Below are 18,389 nucleotides of genomic sequence, written 5' to 3'. Positions count from 1 at the left end.
CATTTTGTACAGCTGCTGGGAAGTCAGGATCGATCTATACTTGGTTTGACACTGTCCAGTGCGGCCTGGGGGCCGGGGGGAGTACCACACTCATGTAAGCAAACCCTGACCCACTGCTCTTGAGTAAGCCCAATAAACTCACTGGTTTCCCAGACTGCAGTTTGGTGAAATTGTACCCTGGTTTGTCGTAAGGACCAAGGGAGGAGGGGGTCAGATGTCATTTGTGCCTCCCAGAAGGAATTTTAGCAGCAGAGGGTTTATAAAGTTTAAACCACAATTACATTATGGCAGGGGCAAAACCAACAACCATAGTTACATCAAATCACCATAGTTACACCAGATCTGTAACAGGTCAGTTAACAAAGAGGTTTTCAGCTAACAAAAAATTTTGATTAGAAAACAAACAAGTTTATCAGAATTGTAGAAACAATGGGCTCCATGGACATGTGGGCATAGCTGGGAGGGAGGATGTGCTATCTGGACATGCTACTTGGCTATTCTAAGTTTCCCAGTATTGTAGAAACAATATCCTCCCTGAAACTGCCTGCATGAGATGTTCTGCCTGGATGGCAGCAGTGGGAACGACTGAGCAAAAGCACAAAGTAAAGCAAAAGTCAGAGCAAAATAGAGTCGGTTTTGCCATTTTATTGTCCATTTACTCAACTAACCACAAACATCGCCAGATATTGAGGAAAGTCCTGGAGACTGGATGGAGAGCTTCTACTTCACTTTGGGGCCATTTGCAATGTAGGGCTGTGCTGGGTTTGGGGATATGCTCTTTTTCAGGGGTCAGTAAGGCTCTTGTTGGTTCTGTCTGAGAGGGTGTGCAGAAGGGAATGCTGGGGAGCATCCTTTAGAAATTACTCTAGACTTTTATGTCTCATAAGTAGCTGGAGGTCTGGAGGCCTGTTTAGCACTTCTCTGACTGGAGTGAGAGACAGGCTATGAGTCTAGTTGAGGTGAGAGACAGTGGTTTCTGTGGGTGGAGTAGGGAGGTTGTGGTCAGTGAAAGGCTGTTGTCAGGGTGCAGCACTCTGGCTGCTCCTCTTCAGCAGCCCTCTCTGTTGGACCATCACCTCCTCCTCCTCCCCCTCCTCGCTTTTAGCTATTCCCCCTCCTCCTCCTCTTCCTCTTCCTTTTCCTCTTCCCTCTCTTCCTCTCCTTCTCTTTCCCCCCTCCTCCTCCTCCCCTTCCTCCTCCTTCTCCCCTTCCTCCTCCCTCTCCTCCTCTTCCTCCTCCTATTTCCCGTTTCCCTCCTCTTCCTCCTCCTCCTCCTCCTCCTCCTCCTACATCTCCTTTCCCTCCTCTTCCTCTTCCTTTTCCTCTTCCTTCTCTTCCTCCTTCTCTTTCCCTCCTCCTCCATTCCTCCTCCTCTTCCTTCTTCCCTCCTCCTTTTCCTCCTTTTCTCCTTTTAAAAATTAGAATGTTTTTGAAGTCAAGATACAAAGTAATGGAATTCATTATGGCAGTTTATATATGCTTTTTAAAATTCATCCTCCTCTATTGCCCTCTAGTCCCCTCCACCCCTTTGCTAGTCTCCTTCCTTCTCCTCAATGGCATCCTTCTGCATTCATGCCATACATATACATATACATACACATACACATATACATATACATATACATATACATATACATATACATATTCTGTTTCATCTCTTTTTTCCTGCCCTCCTTCCCTTAAGATCTCTTCTTCCCCTTTCGTGGTCCCTTTTCTAATTTCACTACCTACATCCATCCACCTGTACATATACATATATATATACACATTAAAATCTAAGTTTCATATATGAAAGAAAACATGCAATATTTGTCTGAGTCTGGCTTATTTAGCTTAACACAGTGATTTTCAGTTCCATTTATTTTATTTCATTTTTCTTTAATGCTGAATAAAATTGTGGTGTGTCTATGTACCACATTTTCTTTATCCTTTCCTCTGTTGATGGGCAGTTAAGCTGCCTCTGTTCTTAGCTATTATGAATAATATGTCTGGTACATCTACCAAATGCCCTATCTTCCCATTTACAGCTCTCATTGGAACTCTTCCTGTAAATACTTAAAAAGTGAAATTGGTAATAACACTGAGATGGTGCATGCATCTCTCATTTGTATGTATCTGATTATTACTAGTCATCATCGGTTGCACTTGGATCCTTGGCAGCTGTGTATGTCTATAAAGTTATCGGGATTTCTTGTCTATAAAGTTATTGGGATTTCAATGGTAATGTTTATCACCTCTACTAATTAACATGACATAAATTTTTATGCTTCCTCCTCAGATATAATTCATTTTTAAAAATTTGTTGATTTTTTTTGTGTGTATATCACACAGAACACCCCAAACCATCTTATTCAACTATACACCCACTTCCCAGATGGCACCCTCCCATAGCCTCCCTCCCCCCACTTGAGCCCTTATACTCTGTTATCCTTGCTTCTGTCTGCTGTGTTGTTGACACCCCAGCCATTCCCCGCTACTAGTCAGCCTATCTAGAGGGCTTTGTTTTAGGAAGGTCAGCTGTTTCTCATCTAGCAGCAATCAGTTGTCAATATTCCTTTAGATAAGATTGAGGTCTGCTGTTCATTTTTCCACTTCTGAAAAAAAAAAGTGAAATTGGTGAAGACTCTTGATTCAACATTGTACCAGGAGCTCTGTGACAGATGCCTGAACATCACTGGAAATGTGAAGAGACACAGGATTGTGTTGAAAGACATACTTAGATACATATCTTGGGATGCAAAGGTATAGGACGGGATAGGCGAGAGGGAGTGGAGTGAACATCTCTTGGGGGATACACAGCCTCTAATCCTGCTTTCTACAAAGTGTGGGTTCAAAACCAAAGGTACTTTGGTCAAGTGGGTGTGTGAACTGGGTTCCTCTGCTCCTTGTTCCCTGAGACAGCCTGCCCTCTAAGAAAAAGCTCAACAAAACTCTCAAAATTTGAGAGTGCTGAAAGGCTACCTTGACCAGGGCTCCTGAGCATCAAACTTACTCATCACTTCCTTCCCCCAGTTTCTTCCATCAGTGGTGAGTGATAGACCCACTTACAGGTTGGTAAGTTCCTGGAACTTTATCTCTTTCCTGTTATTCCACTCGCATTCTCCAGCAGGTACATTTGACTTTATTATTAAAACTAGATGCTTGTTCTTTCCTGGACAGTCACTAGCTTCCTCTAGAGTTGGTCACCCAATGGAAAAATTGAACAGCAAAGTTGTATCTAGAGTAGAAGGGGAAAAAGTACAAGCTATCTAGGCTCCAATTGACAGCTATATTAATAATAGTCATTACTTTACTGCATAAGCATATATTGAATGCCTTATACATGTACATACACTGAATCCTTATACAAAGGGACTGTGGAAGAATCTGGGGTCTCCATTTTCAAGAAGTTGCAGCTGTGTGTTCCTAACTAGGGTAAATGCCAGAATCACATGGAAATGTTTTCAAAACCTCACTCTAGAGTGGACTTAAGCCCACAGATTGGATCTGTCTGAGTCTTTGTACAGAGTCACTTGTATCCATGCCTATGGATGTAACTTCCAACAACCTTGCTGGAAGGCAAGGTTGAGTATAGCCATTGCCACAGAGAAGATTAAGCAATATGTTCTGAGAATGTCCTAAGGAAGAGGTTAATAGAAAATGGACATTAAGGACCTCCTGGTCCAATGGTAGCACATCTGACTCCAGAGAAACTACATTAAAATATGCTCATGGCCTACTGCCCCCAAGAGCACAAATTTGAAGAGTAATGACAGACCTTATTCTTTGCCTTCAGTGACAGAACACTAGGGCTCAAGGCCAGGTTCAAGCAATTTGATGGGGCAGTGACATAAGACACGCATTTGTGTAACAATGACAGAAGATAGTGTGAGAAATGCCATTGCAATCAGGACAGAGTATTACTGTACTTTGATTTGCATACTGGGGAGCTTCCTGGAACTCTTCTTTCGGCTGTAGCTTAGAGGATAGGGAGGAGAAGAGCCAGGGCTCTAGGCTCCCCCGATAGCATGGCAAAAGCCCAGAGGCAGGAGGATAGAGAGGAGAGTGCTAGAAGAAGGCCCATTGTCTTTTGTGTTGGATCCGAGGGGCTTAGAATGGAATGAAAATAGAAAAATTGGTGGATATCAGATGACTTTGAAAGTCTCACTGAGGTGCTTTCACTTTATTTATGAGCATTCATAAACAATAAGAAGCCAAGAAGGGTTTCAACGTCCCCTGAATAACCTGGTTGTGAAAAAGAGGTGCAGCAGGAAGACTCTATGGATTAGAGGCCATTACAGTGATGACATCATGGGTGTGCGATGGTGAGAATGAGCTGGAGAGATGCTGGGAAGGCAGAGTCCACAGGACCTGGCTCTAGGAGCTTAGAGAAAGGAAGGAGCAGGGTTTCAGGAGGACTCAGCCTTGGAGTGTGGGTCATAGGGGAAAGTTGGCATCAGTACCAAAGCAGGGGTAAGAAATCAGCTTTCTGTCCACCAGGAAGGGATGAGATAGATGAGGGAGGAGTCTTCAACCTGCATGCTAAGTGGGTTTTTCTTATTTGGACCTTTCCCGCTAGATTGGTGCCACCTGGAAGTTAGCAACTGTACCTTATTTCTTTGTATTGTCTAACTAGTGAAGAAGGTAGTATACATTGCATTCATTCCTTCAATTTGGTATTTATGGGCTAAATATTTAAAGGCCAGTTTATGTGCCAGCAGCTGTTGCCAGGATACAGAACTATCTTTTGTCTAGTGGGTTTTTAGGATCTAGACTTCATTCTGACTGTGCTTATTTAAGGATGTGATTATTGTCTTGAAGGCAGTTTCATCTAGTAGTCACTGAGAAGCACAGAACCAGCCCTCTCCAAAGTGAACACATCAGCTGGGATAACCTCATGGTGCCAGCAGCCTCATGGCACAGTCATTACATACTGTGAAGCCTTCTCAAAGTATGGAAATCCTTCCATGTAGGAACTTCTGACCAATCACTGATAAGCAGTCTATGTCTCATAAGTGAGGGAATGAGTAATGAACTCAGAGTCCAAGGAATCTTGTTCTGGGTGGCAATGTCAAATAGCCAGCTGGAAGTCACTTTCCCATAGGCATCATAACCTTCCTTTCTACCCCTGCAGGGGTTGCTGCCATCTCCACTGCTGTGTCTTCCGCACTGTTCCCTCCTGATCCACTTTTCCTTGCTCTCCTCCAACTCCCCTGTCCACCTCTGGGTACATATCCTCTTCTCTCAATAGAAGGAGGGGCCCTCATAGGCAAATGAGCCAGGGGAGTGGGGAAACAGGGTAGAACTGGATGTCTGTTGCCGGCCAAACCAGACCTGTCTGAGGAGACTTTTGAGGTGTCTGCGGAACTTGACCCCAATAAAGACATAGAGCACTGGGTTGAAGCAACAGTGGGAGAAGGCCAACGTGCGGCAGATGAGCAGAGCAACGTCCAGTTGCTGGTTGACCTCACAGCTCCGGATGACCCAGGTTTTCAACAGTGTCTTCAGGAAGAGTATAACATTGTAAGGAGCCCAGCTGAGGAAGTACGCTGCCACGATGGTGAAGATTAACCTGACTGTCCGGTGCCGCTTTCTGGACCTAGAGCGGAACAAGGTCCTGAGAATCTGCACATAGCAGAACAGGATGATCCCCGCTGAGAGCAGAAAGAAGATGTTGTGTTGGTAGACTGAGGCTAGGAATGCCTGAAGTTCAGAATAATCACAGTCTGTGGAAATCACCTTGTGGAAGATGGCATCAGGGATGGAAGACAGGATGCTGGCTGCCCACACAGACAATGTCACCAGCACGCGGCAACGGAAGGTGTGAATGCCGAATGTGGAGAGGGGGCTCACCACCGACAGATAGCGATGGATGGTCATGATGGTGAGGAAGAAGATGCTGCTGTAGAGGCTGATGGAGAAGATCATGTTGAGGAGCTTGCAGAGGAAGTCGCCCAGCATCCAACCCCAGTGCAGTGCTGAGATCCACACAGGTAGTAGGCAGGAGAACATGAGGTCTGAGAGGCACAGGTTGAGGATGAAGACATTGGTGAGTGATTCTAGGTTCTCATACTTCACCAGGACCCATAACACCAGGCTGTTACCTATCAGGCTGAGGAATAACACCAGAGAGTACAGGATGGTGATGGAGAAGGTGGCAAGGAGGACATTCTGGCTTTCACACAGAAGGCTTTCTGGATCATATTCATAAGTGCTAGACTCAAAGACTCCCGAGGACTCCATCTGGACCCAGGCATCAGGGATACTGAGAGTATCTGAAATGGTAGACATGTGGGATTTAAAGCCATATGGTTGGAATAGAGATGACTAGGACCCATACTACCAGAACAAAAGGCTCACAACCAGCTTCCATTGGTGAACTGTTTATAACAAGATAGAGAACTCACACCACAACATTGTCAGTAAGCATCATGATTAGTTTGGCAAACATTTTTCTTTTCTATAGCAGGACTTTCTTGGTGAAAGATGCATGATATTGATTTACATTCTGTCACAAGCCTCATTTCTCCTTGCAAGACTGGCCACTAAGCAGTCTTAAGATAGCAGTTTCCTAGTAGATGTAGGAGAAAGAGAAATGGAACTGGACTCAAAGACTTGAGATCATAGTGGGCCCTGCCATTGTGCCCTCAGACAACTTGTTTAACCTCTCTGGACCTTAGTTCCTTGTGTGCAAAAAGGCTAATGACACCAGAGTCATTCATTCAATGATTACACAAATGCTCAGAGAGCATTTACTGCATTCCCTCTTTCCTCCCTCCCTTCATTTCCTCCTTTCCATGCTCCCCACCCCCCAACTGCATAAATCCTGATGGCAAGATTGTATTAAGAAATATGCTCTTTCTTGGAATAACTTGGAAAAATGAGGGCACAGACAAAGCAAAACAATGCCAAACATACTGTTGAAATTCTGGAAGACCAAATCCTTGCTAACACAGGATTAATTCTCAGTCCAGAAAGCTCTATTAGTTGAGAGTCAAGCAGTTAAGAAAACTGTACTAAGCCAAACTGACAGAACTCTCTTGGCCAGCTGATTAACACTTAAAGTGGCAGGTTACAAAATTAATCTACAAAAGTCTATAGCCTTTCTATATACTAATAACAAGCAATCAGAGAAAGAGTACATGGAAAAGACATTAAAGTCCTCTACAAAGAAATTTTAATTCCTTAAAGGAAGAGATTGAGGAAGACATCAGAAGATGGAAAGACCTCCTATGCTCATGGATTGGAAGAATTAATATTGTGAAAGTGACCACCCTATCAAAAGCCATTTGTAGATTCACTGCAATGCCAACCAAAATCCCCATGACATTCTTCACAGAATTGGAAAAAACATCCTAAGATTCATATAGAAGCACAAAAGACCTCAGATAGCCAAAGCAACCCTGATCACTAAGAGCAATGATGGGGAGATTACTATTCCAGATTTTAAACTGTGTTACAGAGCTATAGTCATTAAAAAAACATGGTACTGGCACAAAAATAGATCTGTAGATCAATGGAACAAAATTGAAGACCTGAATGTGAGTCCATGCAATTTCAGCCACCTGATATTTGACAAAGGGGCCAAGAATATTCACCGGAAGAAAGACAGCATCTTCAGCAAATGGTGCTGGCAAAACTGGATCTCCAACTGTAGAAGAATGAAACTAAACCCCTATCTTTCACCTTGCACACAAGTCAACTCCAAATGGATCAAAGACCTCAATGTGAAGTCTGGAACTCTGAATCTGCTAGAGGAAACATTGGCAACAACCTACAAGATATAGGTGTAGGAAAGGATTTTCTAAATCAGACATTAATTGCTCAGGAAACAAGGTCAAGAATCAAGAAACAGGACTGTTGGGGAACCCTGCTGTTAGGGTTGCAGTTTCTCCATGTCCGGATAGCCCTGAGCGGCTTGGCGCCTGATGGAGAGACTCCCCCTTTCAGCAGGGGGCCTCCTGCTCTCTTCCTGGCTCACTTTGAAAGTGCCGCCAAGTGAAGATGCCTGGCCTTATCTGAAACATGGCCTTTAGCATAGTTACCTGAAGTAAAAACTACCCGCAGGTTTTTTCTATATGATAATCAGGCACTGTCTGACAGTCTGGAAGACAGAAGCCCACTGCCACATGTAAATAAAGCATACTATGAGCACCTATCAACTGAGGCTTTTGCTACTGCCTCCACACTATAAATTCTCTACTTTTCCCACTAATAAATGGAGCTGTATCACTGAATCTGGCTGGAGCTGTATCACTGAATCCGTTTAGAGCTGAGCTGTTTCATTGCACCTGGGACCAGCCTGTGATCAGTCTTCCCGGAAGAGCTGTCTTCTGTCAGCACTCACTGGCTGTCCTGACCATGTCCGCCCGCTCCTGTCCTCCCTGCCCGTGTGGATCGGTGGCCAACGACCCGCGAGCACAGGGAGATCCTCCCACAGCTTGGAGCAGAGCCCGCCTGAGCCCGCCTCGGAGAGAGAGAGAGAGAGACCCGCCGCCCTGCACAGGACCTCATTAAACCAAAAAGCTTCTGTACATCACCAAGGAAGTGAAGAGAAAACCCACAGAGTGGGAGAAAATCTTCACTAGTGACACATCTGACAGAGGTTTAACATCCAGAGTATATAACAAACGCAAGAAACAAAGAATCAAGAAGAAAAGAATCAAGAAAGCAACCCAATTAAAAGATGGGCTAAGGAGCTGAACAGAGAGTTCTGCTAAGAAGCTTCTTAAAAGGTGTTCAACATCATTAGTAATTAGGGAAATGCAAATTAAAACCACTTTAAGATTTCATCTTACCCCAGTCAGACTGGCTAAAATCAAGAGAACAAATGATACCAAATGTTGGACAGCATGTGGAGAAAGGGGAACTCTCATCCATTGCTGGTGGGATTGCAAACTTGTTGAACCCCTGTGGAAAGCAGGGTGGAGAACCCTTAAAAAACTAAAAAATCGAGCTGGGCGTGGTGGCATACACCTGTAGTCCCAGCACTTGGAAGGCAGAGGCAGGTGGATCTCTGTGAGTTCAAGGCCAGCCTGGTCTACATAGTGAGTTCCAGGACAGCTGGGGCTACAGGGAGACCCTGTCTCAAAAAAATAAAACAAAACAAAACAAAAACACAACAAAAAAAACCTAAAAATGAACCTACCATTTGACCCGGTTATGCCACTCCTTGGTATATATCCAAAGAACTCATTCTATTGCAGAAACACTTGTACATCCATGTTTTTTTGCTGTGCTTTTCAAAATAGCTAAGAGATGGAAGCAACCTAAGTGTCCCTCAACTGATGAGTGGATAATGAAAATGTGGTACATAATGGAGTTCTACTTAGCAGTAAAGAAAGATGAAATCATGAAATTTGCAGGTAAATGGATGGAACTAGAAACTGTCATACTAAGTGAAGTAACACAGACTCAGAAAAACAAATGGTATATATTCTCCCTCATATGTGGATCCTAGCACCAAACACTTATAAGTGAGTATGTATCCAGACATAACTATAGGAACCAGGATAATGAATATGAACCAGGGAGGTAAAGGAAAAGAAAGAACCTGAGAGAGAAGAACAGTAGGAAACAAGGTGTTACTAAGGGAAGTATGAATAAAAATGGTGTTATTTAAATGGGAGGGGGAGGGATGTTTATACAAGGAACCTAGGGGATAAAGGGAAAGAAGGAGCTCAAGAGAGGTGGGAGCACAGGAGAAGGGTATTATTAAGCAAGCAATGGGAAAAATGGAAAATGGGGGCACCCAAATTGGGGAAATCATGGTGGAAAGGTTAGACAATGTGAAAGATAAATAAAACCTAGCTAGTTTTAAAAAACCAGAGGGAACCATATTAGTCCAACAACCTACTGACAAATTATACATACAACTAGTTCAAGGAACAAAATATTTGTCTAGTCAAGGTTTATCTGAGAACATTTGGTTTTTGCATAAGATTTATCTACATAGTGCACGGTAATTAAAAGTAGCAGACTGGGCTGGAGAGATGGCTCAGTGGTTAAGAATACTGACTACTGTTGCAGAAGACCCGAGTTCAAATCCCAGCACCCACATGGCAGCTAACAACTGTCTGTAACCCCAGTTCCAGGGGATCCGACAGCCTCTTCTGTCCTCCATGGGCATTGCACGACACGGGTGCACTTAACCTACATGCAGGTAATACACACATACACATAAAATAAAAATAATAAATAAAATATAAAAAAGTCCTGTAACTGTGGACTTGATCAGGGAGGCCATGCAGACCCCACCAGATGGACTTTAACCAGTCTACCTAAAGGAGGGTCAACATAGTGGAAACATTTCCTCCATGCCTCCAAGTGAAGCCAGCCATGGTTGAGCAGGACCCTGACTTATCTTCACATAGATGGAACTGGTAAAAGGAAGGAGCCAGGGGCTCTTTCCAAGCCCATGTGACCCCTGAAGAACAGATTCTCAAATGACCTTAAGAGTAAAAATAAATTGGTTAATTTGGGCCAACTGTATGGTCTTAAACACCCAATAGGAAAGTATAACCAAAGATTGAAGTGATCTGTATATTTCTTTAAGAGTTCATGTGTACAGCTAAAGGCTACATAACAAGAAACAATGCCAGACAGGAGATACCTTCCTTTGAGTTGTTGGCCACGGTGGCCCTAGAGACTCCCAGACAGTAACCCAGCATAGAACTAGGAAAATGAACAGCTGACCCCAATCTTATCTAAAGGAATGTTGGCAACTGATTGCTGCTAAATGAAGAAGAGCTGATCTTTCTAAAACAAGGGACTCTAGATAGGCTGACTAGACTCAGCGGATGGACTTCCACTGGGAAATGGCTGGGGGCACTGACAACACAGTGGACAGTAACAGGGATGACAGAGTATATGGGCTCCAGTGGGGTGGGGGGCTATGGAAGGGTGTCATTTGGGATGTGGGTAGATTGGGATGTTCTGTATGAAATACACACAAAATTTAAAAAAAAAGAAAGAGGAGACTGGCAAAAAAGAGAAAACGTGACATATACACAATGAATTTTATTCACTCATGAAGAATGAAATTATGCCATTTGCTAGAAAATGGATGCAATTGGAGATAATCATAACTAACCAAAATAAGCCATACTTAGAAAGACAAATGTTGCATATTTTCCCCCTTGAAGAACCAAGGGGTAATGAGAGCTACTGGAAAGTGAGGGAGGGGTAGAAATCACATATGCTGCCCATATATTCTGTTCAAATGTTTGGTTTTCTTTGAACCATAAAAATGTGCTGGTGAGAGGGATGCTGGATAAGTTAACCAGCCTCCAGTGGATGGTCTCACACCAACGGACATTTTGGAACATGAACTTGACTTGATAGACCTTAACATATGACAGAATTGATGAAATCTGGTGGGCACTATGGGGGGTTCAGGTAGGAGAGGGGGTTTAAAAGTGATCAAGATGTATGAAATAAAAAAATAAAAATTCAATAAAAATTGAACTGAAATTCAGTTCTTTTAAATATCACCAGCACATTTTTTAAATTGAATTTTTATTTTTTTATTTCATACAATAAATGTCTGCCCCCTTCAGGGGAGACAGAGCTTAGTGTTTGAGCCTGCCACATTATGCCTGCTCAGATAAACAGTCAACACTTTATAGAAGAATACAATTTAGAATCTCCACAGTACAATCATAGTGTTCAGGATACAACTTGCTCATTATATGAATAAATAAGAACTCAAGGCCCATACTCAATAGACAAGACAACCAACAAACCAACTCTGAGATGAGCCGTTGCTGTTACAGCTGTGCTCAAGAAAATAGGGCTGGAAGTGGTGGTACACAGAGGAGATTAGTTTGAAACCAGCCTGGGCTACATAGTGAGTTCCAGGCAAGCCTGGGCTCCAGTGTGAAACCCTGTGTCAAAGGGGTAAAAAAAACAAAATTAGAAAATAAAAATTTAAAAAGTACATTCATACTTAATGGAATGATAAGAAATATCATTTAGAAAAAAACAAGTTATATGAAAGACCCAGAAAAAGCTAGATGTCAGTAAGATGTCTTATAAAGCTCTAATTATTTGTTGAATGAATTAATAAATAAAAAGGCAAATTATAAAATGCTGCAAACCAAATAATAATAAAGATACCACATATCAAACTTTATGGGAAAGAACTAAAGCAATGGTTAAATAGAAACACATAGCTTCAAATGCTTTATGAGAAAGAATAAAGTTCAATGGTATAAGAAGCAGTAAAAAGGGCAAAAGATGATCAGTAAAAAGAAGAAAGGAATAATAAAAAATAAAAAAATAAAATGAAGAAATCAGAAAATAAAAGAGACAAGATGAACAAACAAATTGGTTGTTTGAAAAAGATTTAAGTTAATAAAATCAGCCCCTACCAATGCTTATGCAAGAAACCCTGACAATCTCAGTGGATGCCCCCTCTCCCCAAAGTCATTAAAGTAGGAAGGAGATCAGTTGGGAAGAAGAAAGTGTTTAGAGGCAGATGTAGGGGGGAAAAGGAGGGTAGTGGGTGTGTGCGCATGCATGTATGAGTGTGTGGGTAATATACAAACATTGTATGTATTTATGAAGTCATCAAAAATTAATAAAAACATGGATTGAGAATGTGGCTTAGTTGGTAGAGTTCTTCCCTAACTGGGTTCTATTTCCATACCACATAAATGGGGCTTGGTGGTGAACCCCTGTAATCCCAACGCTTGGGAGGTGGTTGAGGCAGGAGGATCAGAAGTTCAAGGTCATCCTTGGCTACCTTACATGTTTGAGGTTAGCCTCAGTTATATCCAACCATCTATTAAATAATAAATACTACTAATAATAAATATTAGCTAGATTGACTAAGATCAAAAGTGAGAGATTACAGTCAGGAGTGGTAGCTCGCACATATAATTCCAACACTTAAGAGGCTGAGACAGACTGTTGTGGGTTCGAGGACAACCTGGGTTACATTGTGGGTTTTAGGACAGCCTCGGCTACCAAGTAAGATTCTGCCTCTAAAAACAAAGAGAACAAAAAACCAAGGGGAGAGAGAGAGAGAGAGGGAGAGAGAGAGAGAGAGAGAGAGAGAGAGACAGAGAGAGAGATTGATTGTTTGAGATTATACACTAGCAACAAAAGGAACCAAAGACTTCTTGCTATAGATTTTACAGATTTGAAGCATAGCAAGGAAATATTTTTTGGGAGTAGGGGGGCAGCAGGTTATTTGAGAGCAAACAGACCACTGGGCTGCCTCTACGGGAGCAGGGAAACAGCAGAGTGCAGGGGAAGTCAGACACCTATAAAGGCAGTCAGGTGGTTGGGTAAATTCCCATGACATAGGCTGGGCCGTCTAGCTCAGGATTGGTTGGTTTTGCAAGGAAATATTTTTACCAACTTTATATAGACAAAGTCAATGGCTCATACACAATGGATGGATTTCTTTAAATACAATGTGGAAAAATCTGAAGAGCGCTATGTTTATAATAGAAATAGAAATATAATTGAACTGTAAAACAATTGCCAAAAGATAACTCCAGAACTAGAGTATTTTTCTAAGGAATTTTTTCAAACATTTGAGGACGAATTAACACTAATCTTATACAAACACTGAAATAGGAGATAGATCCCTTTCAAACTGCTTTATGAGGGCATAGCCCTGAAAGCAAAAATCAGATAAAAATTACAATAAGCAGGGGCTGGAGAGATAGTACAGTGACTGTTCTTGCAGAAGACCCGGGTTCGAATCCCAACACCCACATGGCAGGTAACAACTGTCTGTAACTCCAGTTCAAGGGGATCCAACAGTCTCTTCTGGCCTCCGTGGGCATTGCAGGACACAGGTGCACTTACCTACATGCAGGCAATACATGCGTACACATAAAATAAAAATAATGAAAATTACAATAAACAAAAAATACAGACCAGTATTCTTTATAAACAAAGATATACAAATTCTTCCTTTTTGGTTTGACAGTGTCTCATGTATCCTAGGCTAGTTTTGAACTCATTATGTAATCTAGGATCTTGAACTTCCAATCTTTCTGTCTCTACCTTGAGACTGCCGAGATTCCAGGCCCATGCCATTACACAAGGCTATATGGTGCTGGGGACTAAATCTGGAACTTTGTGCATGCTAGGCAAACACCCTACCAACTGAGTTACCTTTTCACTCCAACACTAAAACTCTTACCAAAATATAAGGCAAATTAAATTCAGCAATGCATTTAAAATATTTATTTATTCAACTCATTTATCTATGTATTTGTGTGTGTATTTGTGTGCATGTTTGTGTGTGTGTACTTGTCATGGTGTACGTGGAGGTCAAAGTACAATTTGGGGAAGTCAGTCCTCTCCTTCTACCATGTGGGTCCAAAGGGATAGAATTCAGGTTGTTAAGCTTGGTGGTGCATTTACCCACTGAGCCATCTCTCTGGCCCTAGTAATATAATTAAACTAAGTGGGGTTTATCCTAGAAATAGGTTGGGCAAATATTTGAATGCTAATCAATCTAGATCACCATATAAACAGAGCAGAAGTAAAACCTACATGATCTTTTTTGTTAAATGCACAAAAGTATTTGACAAAGTTCAACATTCACTCACAATATAAGTGCTCAATAATTATAAAAGGGATATTGGACATCCATGAGACTACACAATTTCCTTATTGATTATCTACTTGGATTTTTCAGAGGCAATCCTGTCCTGTGCCAGGAAAACTGTGGGATTCCAGGGAAAAGAGTGGCAAATTTCCAATCTTTCTGAGTAACATCTTTAAGCTGAAGCTATTTAGAGAAGTTGCTTGTGTATTGGAGTCTGCAGACTTTGTCCTGGGCTTACTAGTACGTGATGATTGTGGAGAGATGGAATGTTGCAAACAAAGAGCCATAGTTATCTGTAGTGTCTTGTAGTAGCCACTTCCTATCAGATTCTGTATTTGACCTAATATCCCAGACTGTATCAGCCCTAATGTTATGACACACCATCTCAGAACCATACAGGAAATCCCATGACCTGCTGTAGCTCCCTACCTGAGGACCCCAGCAATGTATTTAGTCAATACATTGATTCATGACTTTCCTTTGTTCTGTGATTATAACAGTTCAAGTAGAATCTGAGTGTAGTAGTTCAGGCCTGTAATCTCAACACTTGGGAAGTGGAGGCAGGAGGATCAAGAGTTTAAGGCCATCCTCAACTACATAGGCAATTCCAGGACAGTTGGGGCTACATGAGACCCTGTCTCAAAAAAGATGGGGGTGGTTGAAAAGATGGCTTAGCAGTTAAGAGTACTTGCTGCTCTTCCAGAGGATGGGAGTTCAGTTCCCAGCACCCACATGGGGCAGTTTACAACTGCCTGAAATTACAGCTTTGGAAATCTGATGCCCTTTTCTCATCTCTATGGGCACCTATACTGACATACACATATGTATGTGTACATAAACATGTCTTTGTCCCTGGTATACCAGGTCTTTCAAGATAACTTGACTCTGTGTTATGGCCACTCATATTTGGCACAGAATAAACTGTTATTTCCTTTAAATCAGAGTTACTATTTTATGTCAACATATATAGAAGTTTGGTTCCCCTTTGCCTGTCATCCCTCCTCCTTACCATCCTATGGACTAGCTCAACTTTAAGGGAGTGAATTTCATTTTGTGGCCCATGAGATAATTTAGATTGAGAAACACATCTAAGTTATGCAACCATGAAAAATAACGAAAATTTATAAAAAGACTTGGAATCAAACAAATCCCTCTACTTCTTCAGGAGGAGGAAAACATTATGTACCAACTCTATTCAAACTAAGGAGAACAGACTGCATTCTCTAACAGTGCAGATTCTTGGGAAGCCCCAGATGAAAGAAATTTGAGGCAGACCTTAGAACTCTGAATTTTTTCTAGCCTGCCAAGTAGTTCTGGTGCCCATCAAAGGTCAAGAACCCCTAGTGTAGGCTATTAAAATAAAAGGAAGACATAGGTTTCAAATGTCTGCAAAGAAGCTCACCTGAGTCCACACCTCTTTCCATGTTGTATGCCCTTCAAGTCTGTATGCCCTCGTTTCCTTCCTTTTCGTCTTCCAGTGCTGGGGCCTCACACATTGGAGGCACTCATCCTACCACCAAGACAGAGTCCCAGTAAGTTGTCTAGGCTTGCCTCAAACTTCCTCTTCATTAAAGTAGGTAATAATGAGTGTTGTGGGAAAGATCAGGCAGGAAGCAGGTATTTTATTTAGGCTGCAGCCTGCAGGCTCAAGTCTCAAAATCTGAACCTGGAAGGGAAGTAGCACCTATCTTTTATACCTTTAGGCCCTGGGGTATAGTGAGAAGGAAACTTATGTATCAATTGGCTGTCAGTAAGATCTGAAAACCAAGCAAATTACTATAACTTAAAAAAAAGAAAAACATGCTAAAAAAAAAAAAATCACCTGTCTGAAAGTCATTGCAGAAGTCTCTGTCTGAGACAAACAGAATTGAAGTTTTGTCAGGACAAAAGGTCAGTGGTTCTAGCTAGCTTGGTCAGGATTCTAGTCATAAACTATTCAGCTGAAGTTTGCTGACACAGAGAGAAAACAAGAGTTAAAATCCATATTTTCCTTAAATATTCCATCAGGCTCTACATCAAGAGGATTCATACAGCAAGTGCTAAACATATGTTTATTCCCTAAATATGAAGGCCCACTTTGAAACTGAAGTTTTTATGTTTCCTTATGTTTGGTTTCAGTAGGAGCAACTCTAATCTTCAACATAAATCTCTAGAACACTGGTCCGACATCAACTGGGGGCATTATGGTCTAATTGGCTAGCCATTGTTAACAAGATGCATGGTTCAGTTTGAGTTGCAGTCCCAAATAAATTGGGAGCAGCCATTGACATCTTGTCACATCAAAGATACTGCAGCTTTCTATGTGTGGTGGTACATGTCAGTAATCCCAGTGCTTAGGAGACAGAAGCAGGAGGATCAGAGCTGAAGGTAAATCTCAGCTACACAGTGAGTTGAAGGTCAGCCTGGGCTACACAAGGCCCTGTCTGAACAAAAAACAAACATACAAGCAATCCCCAAATAAAAGGTATTGCTGCTGCTTGAGGAGCCCCTGGGGATGGCATCTGGGCCTGAATGTGTGGTATATTCACAGGGGTGTCTGCAGTCAAAGAATCAATGAGGGGTCAACCTCCGGTGGCCGTGAAGGCCAAGGATGCCATGAGGAATGGAACGGACGAATCCTGAAGCTTTGTTGATGGTAATGCTTGAGACGTCTCCAGGCAAGTCATCATTAACCAAAATAGGTTTGGGACAGTGGGGGTGGGAGGAGGGGTGCTGAGGTCCCGGCATGGATGTTGGTGTTAGGGTGTTAAATTAATATTGAATTTACTGAAGGTTGTAACAGCTTCAACAAAACCTTTGACAAAGACTAAGAGACTATGCCTTCCCTTAGGAAATACCCACAGAAATACTTACTGGTAAAAAGCCATGGAGTATATAACTTCCCTTTTGATAACTCAGAAAAGGAGACAATGACTGAACACGACAAAACTGGTGAGTGAAATGTCAACAGGAGACTGTGAGAAAGCACACACTCTTTCTACTCCTCGTCTTGTAATTGATCATATTACTAGTTAAACAATTTAAGAAGCCAAGGACAGATAGTGACAACTTTTACTTCAGCTCCCGAACCTCTAAACTACTTGGATAGATTTCTGCATTTCCTTCTAAAATTTCTTCTTGTAAATATAAGCAAACATGTATATCAATGCCCAATGAACTTGTGATCTAGAGGTTGTTTAGCCTCCTCCAAAGTTACCTTAATAGCCTTCTCTTTTGATTTTTACTTCAAAAGTGAGTCAGTCAGATCCACTGGGAATCAAGGGTTAGCCAGGAACAGGAGCAGTTGACCTAAAGAAAGCAACAACTGGTAGAATCTTTAGCAGATAAGATGGATAACTGGTGTAGGATGAAGAGGATTTTTCTAGGTGCCCTTTCAAGTAAGTTTAGGACAGGAAGACTAAACAGGGTGACTCTGATTGGTCTCTTGTGACCCTGATTCTATAATTTCCAAGTGCCTGGGGAAGTTGGGCTCCATACCTGACCAATGGGAGAGCCATGGAGAAAGATGGATTTAGGGAGCTTCCATCCCCATGCCAGACATTGACTCGGTCAGATTTCACAAGAGAACCATGAGGAAATGTCAATATTTGAATTTTATTGATGAGCTAGCACAGGAGGTCAGAGGCCAAAGGCCCTTGTAGCCATACTTAAACAGCAGGGAAATGGTATTCCAGTGGGATTCAGTTTAGCTTTTCTGGCTCTGAAGTCTCGAGTTTCTGGGGCATAGTTTGACTTTGAATGTCAGGTTTCTATCCAAGATTAGGCCTAGGGTTGAAGGTGGGAGCCTCTGAGCCCTGAGGCTAGGGCGCCCTGTCCTATTCTTCTCTCTAGTGCTCTC

At 42.1% G+C, this 18,389-nt stretch overlaps 1 protein-coding gene across 2 annotated transcripts; it reads right to left on the bottom strand.

Moving 5' to 3' along the window:
- Positions 1-2,538: 2,538 nt before the first annotated feature.
- Xcr1 (X-C motif chemokine receptor 1) lies at positions 2,539-17,915 on the bottom strand. Of its 2 annotated transcripts, XM_029563004.1 has the most exons (3): positions 17,748-17,915; positions 15,954-16,061; positions 2,539-6,254 (listed from the first exon to the last, which is right to left on the bottom strand). In XM_029563004.1, exons 2-3 carry the CDS (start codon positions 15,973-15,975, stop codon positions 5,224-5,226), a joined length of 1,053 nt encoding a protein of 350 aa, XP_029418864.1. In that variant the 5' UTR covers positions 15,976-16,061; positions 17,748-17,915; the 3' UTR covers positions 2,539-5,223. The 2 variants fall into 2 exon arrangements, with proteins under 2 accessions (XP_029418864.1, XP_029418865.1); XM_029563005.1 differs by lacking the exon at positions 15,954-16,061.
- Positions 17,916-18,389: the final 474 nt, after the last annotated feature.

The sequence above is a fragment of the Nannospalax galili genome, unplaced genomic scaffold, assembly GCF_000622305.1.
Source record: "Nannospalax galili isolate Female #2095 unplaced genomic scaffold, S.galili_v1.0 scaffold536, whole genome shotgun sequence".
Taxonomy (NCBI): Eukaryota; Metazoa; Chordata; class Mammalia; order Rodentia; family Spalacidae; genus Nannospalax; species Nannospalax galili.
The sequence above is the reverse complement of the archived record's forward strand: the minus strand, read 5'-3'. Positions and strand labels throughout refer to the sequence as shown.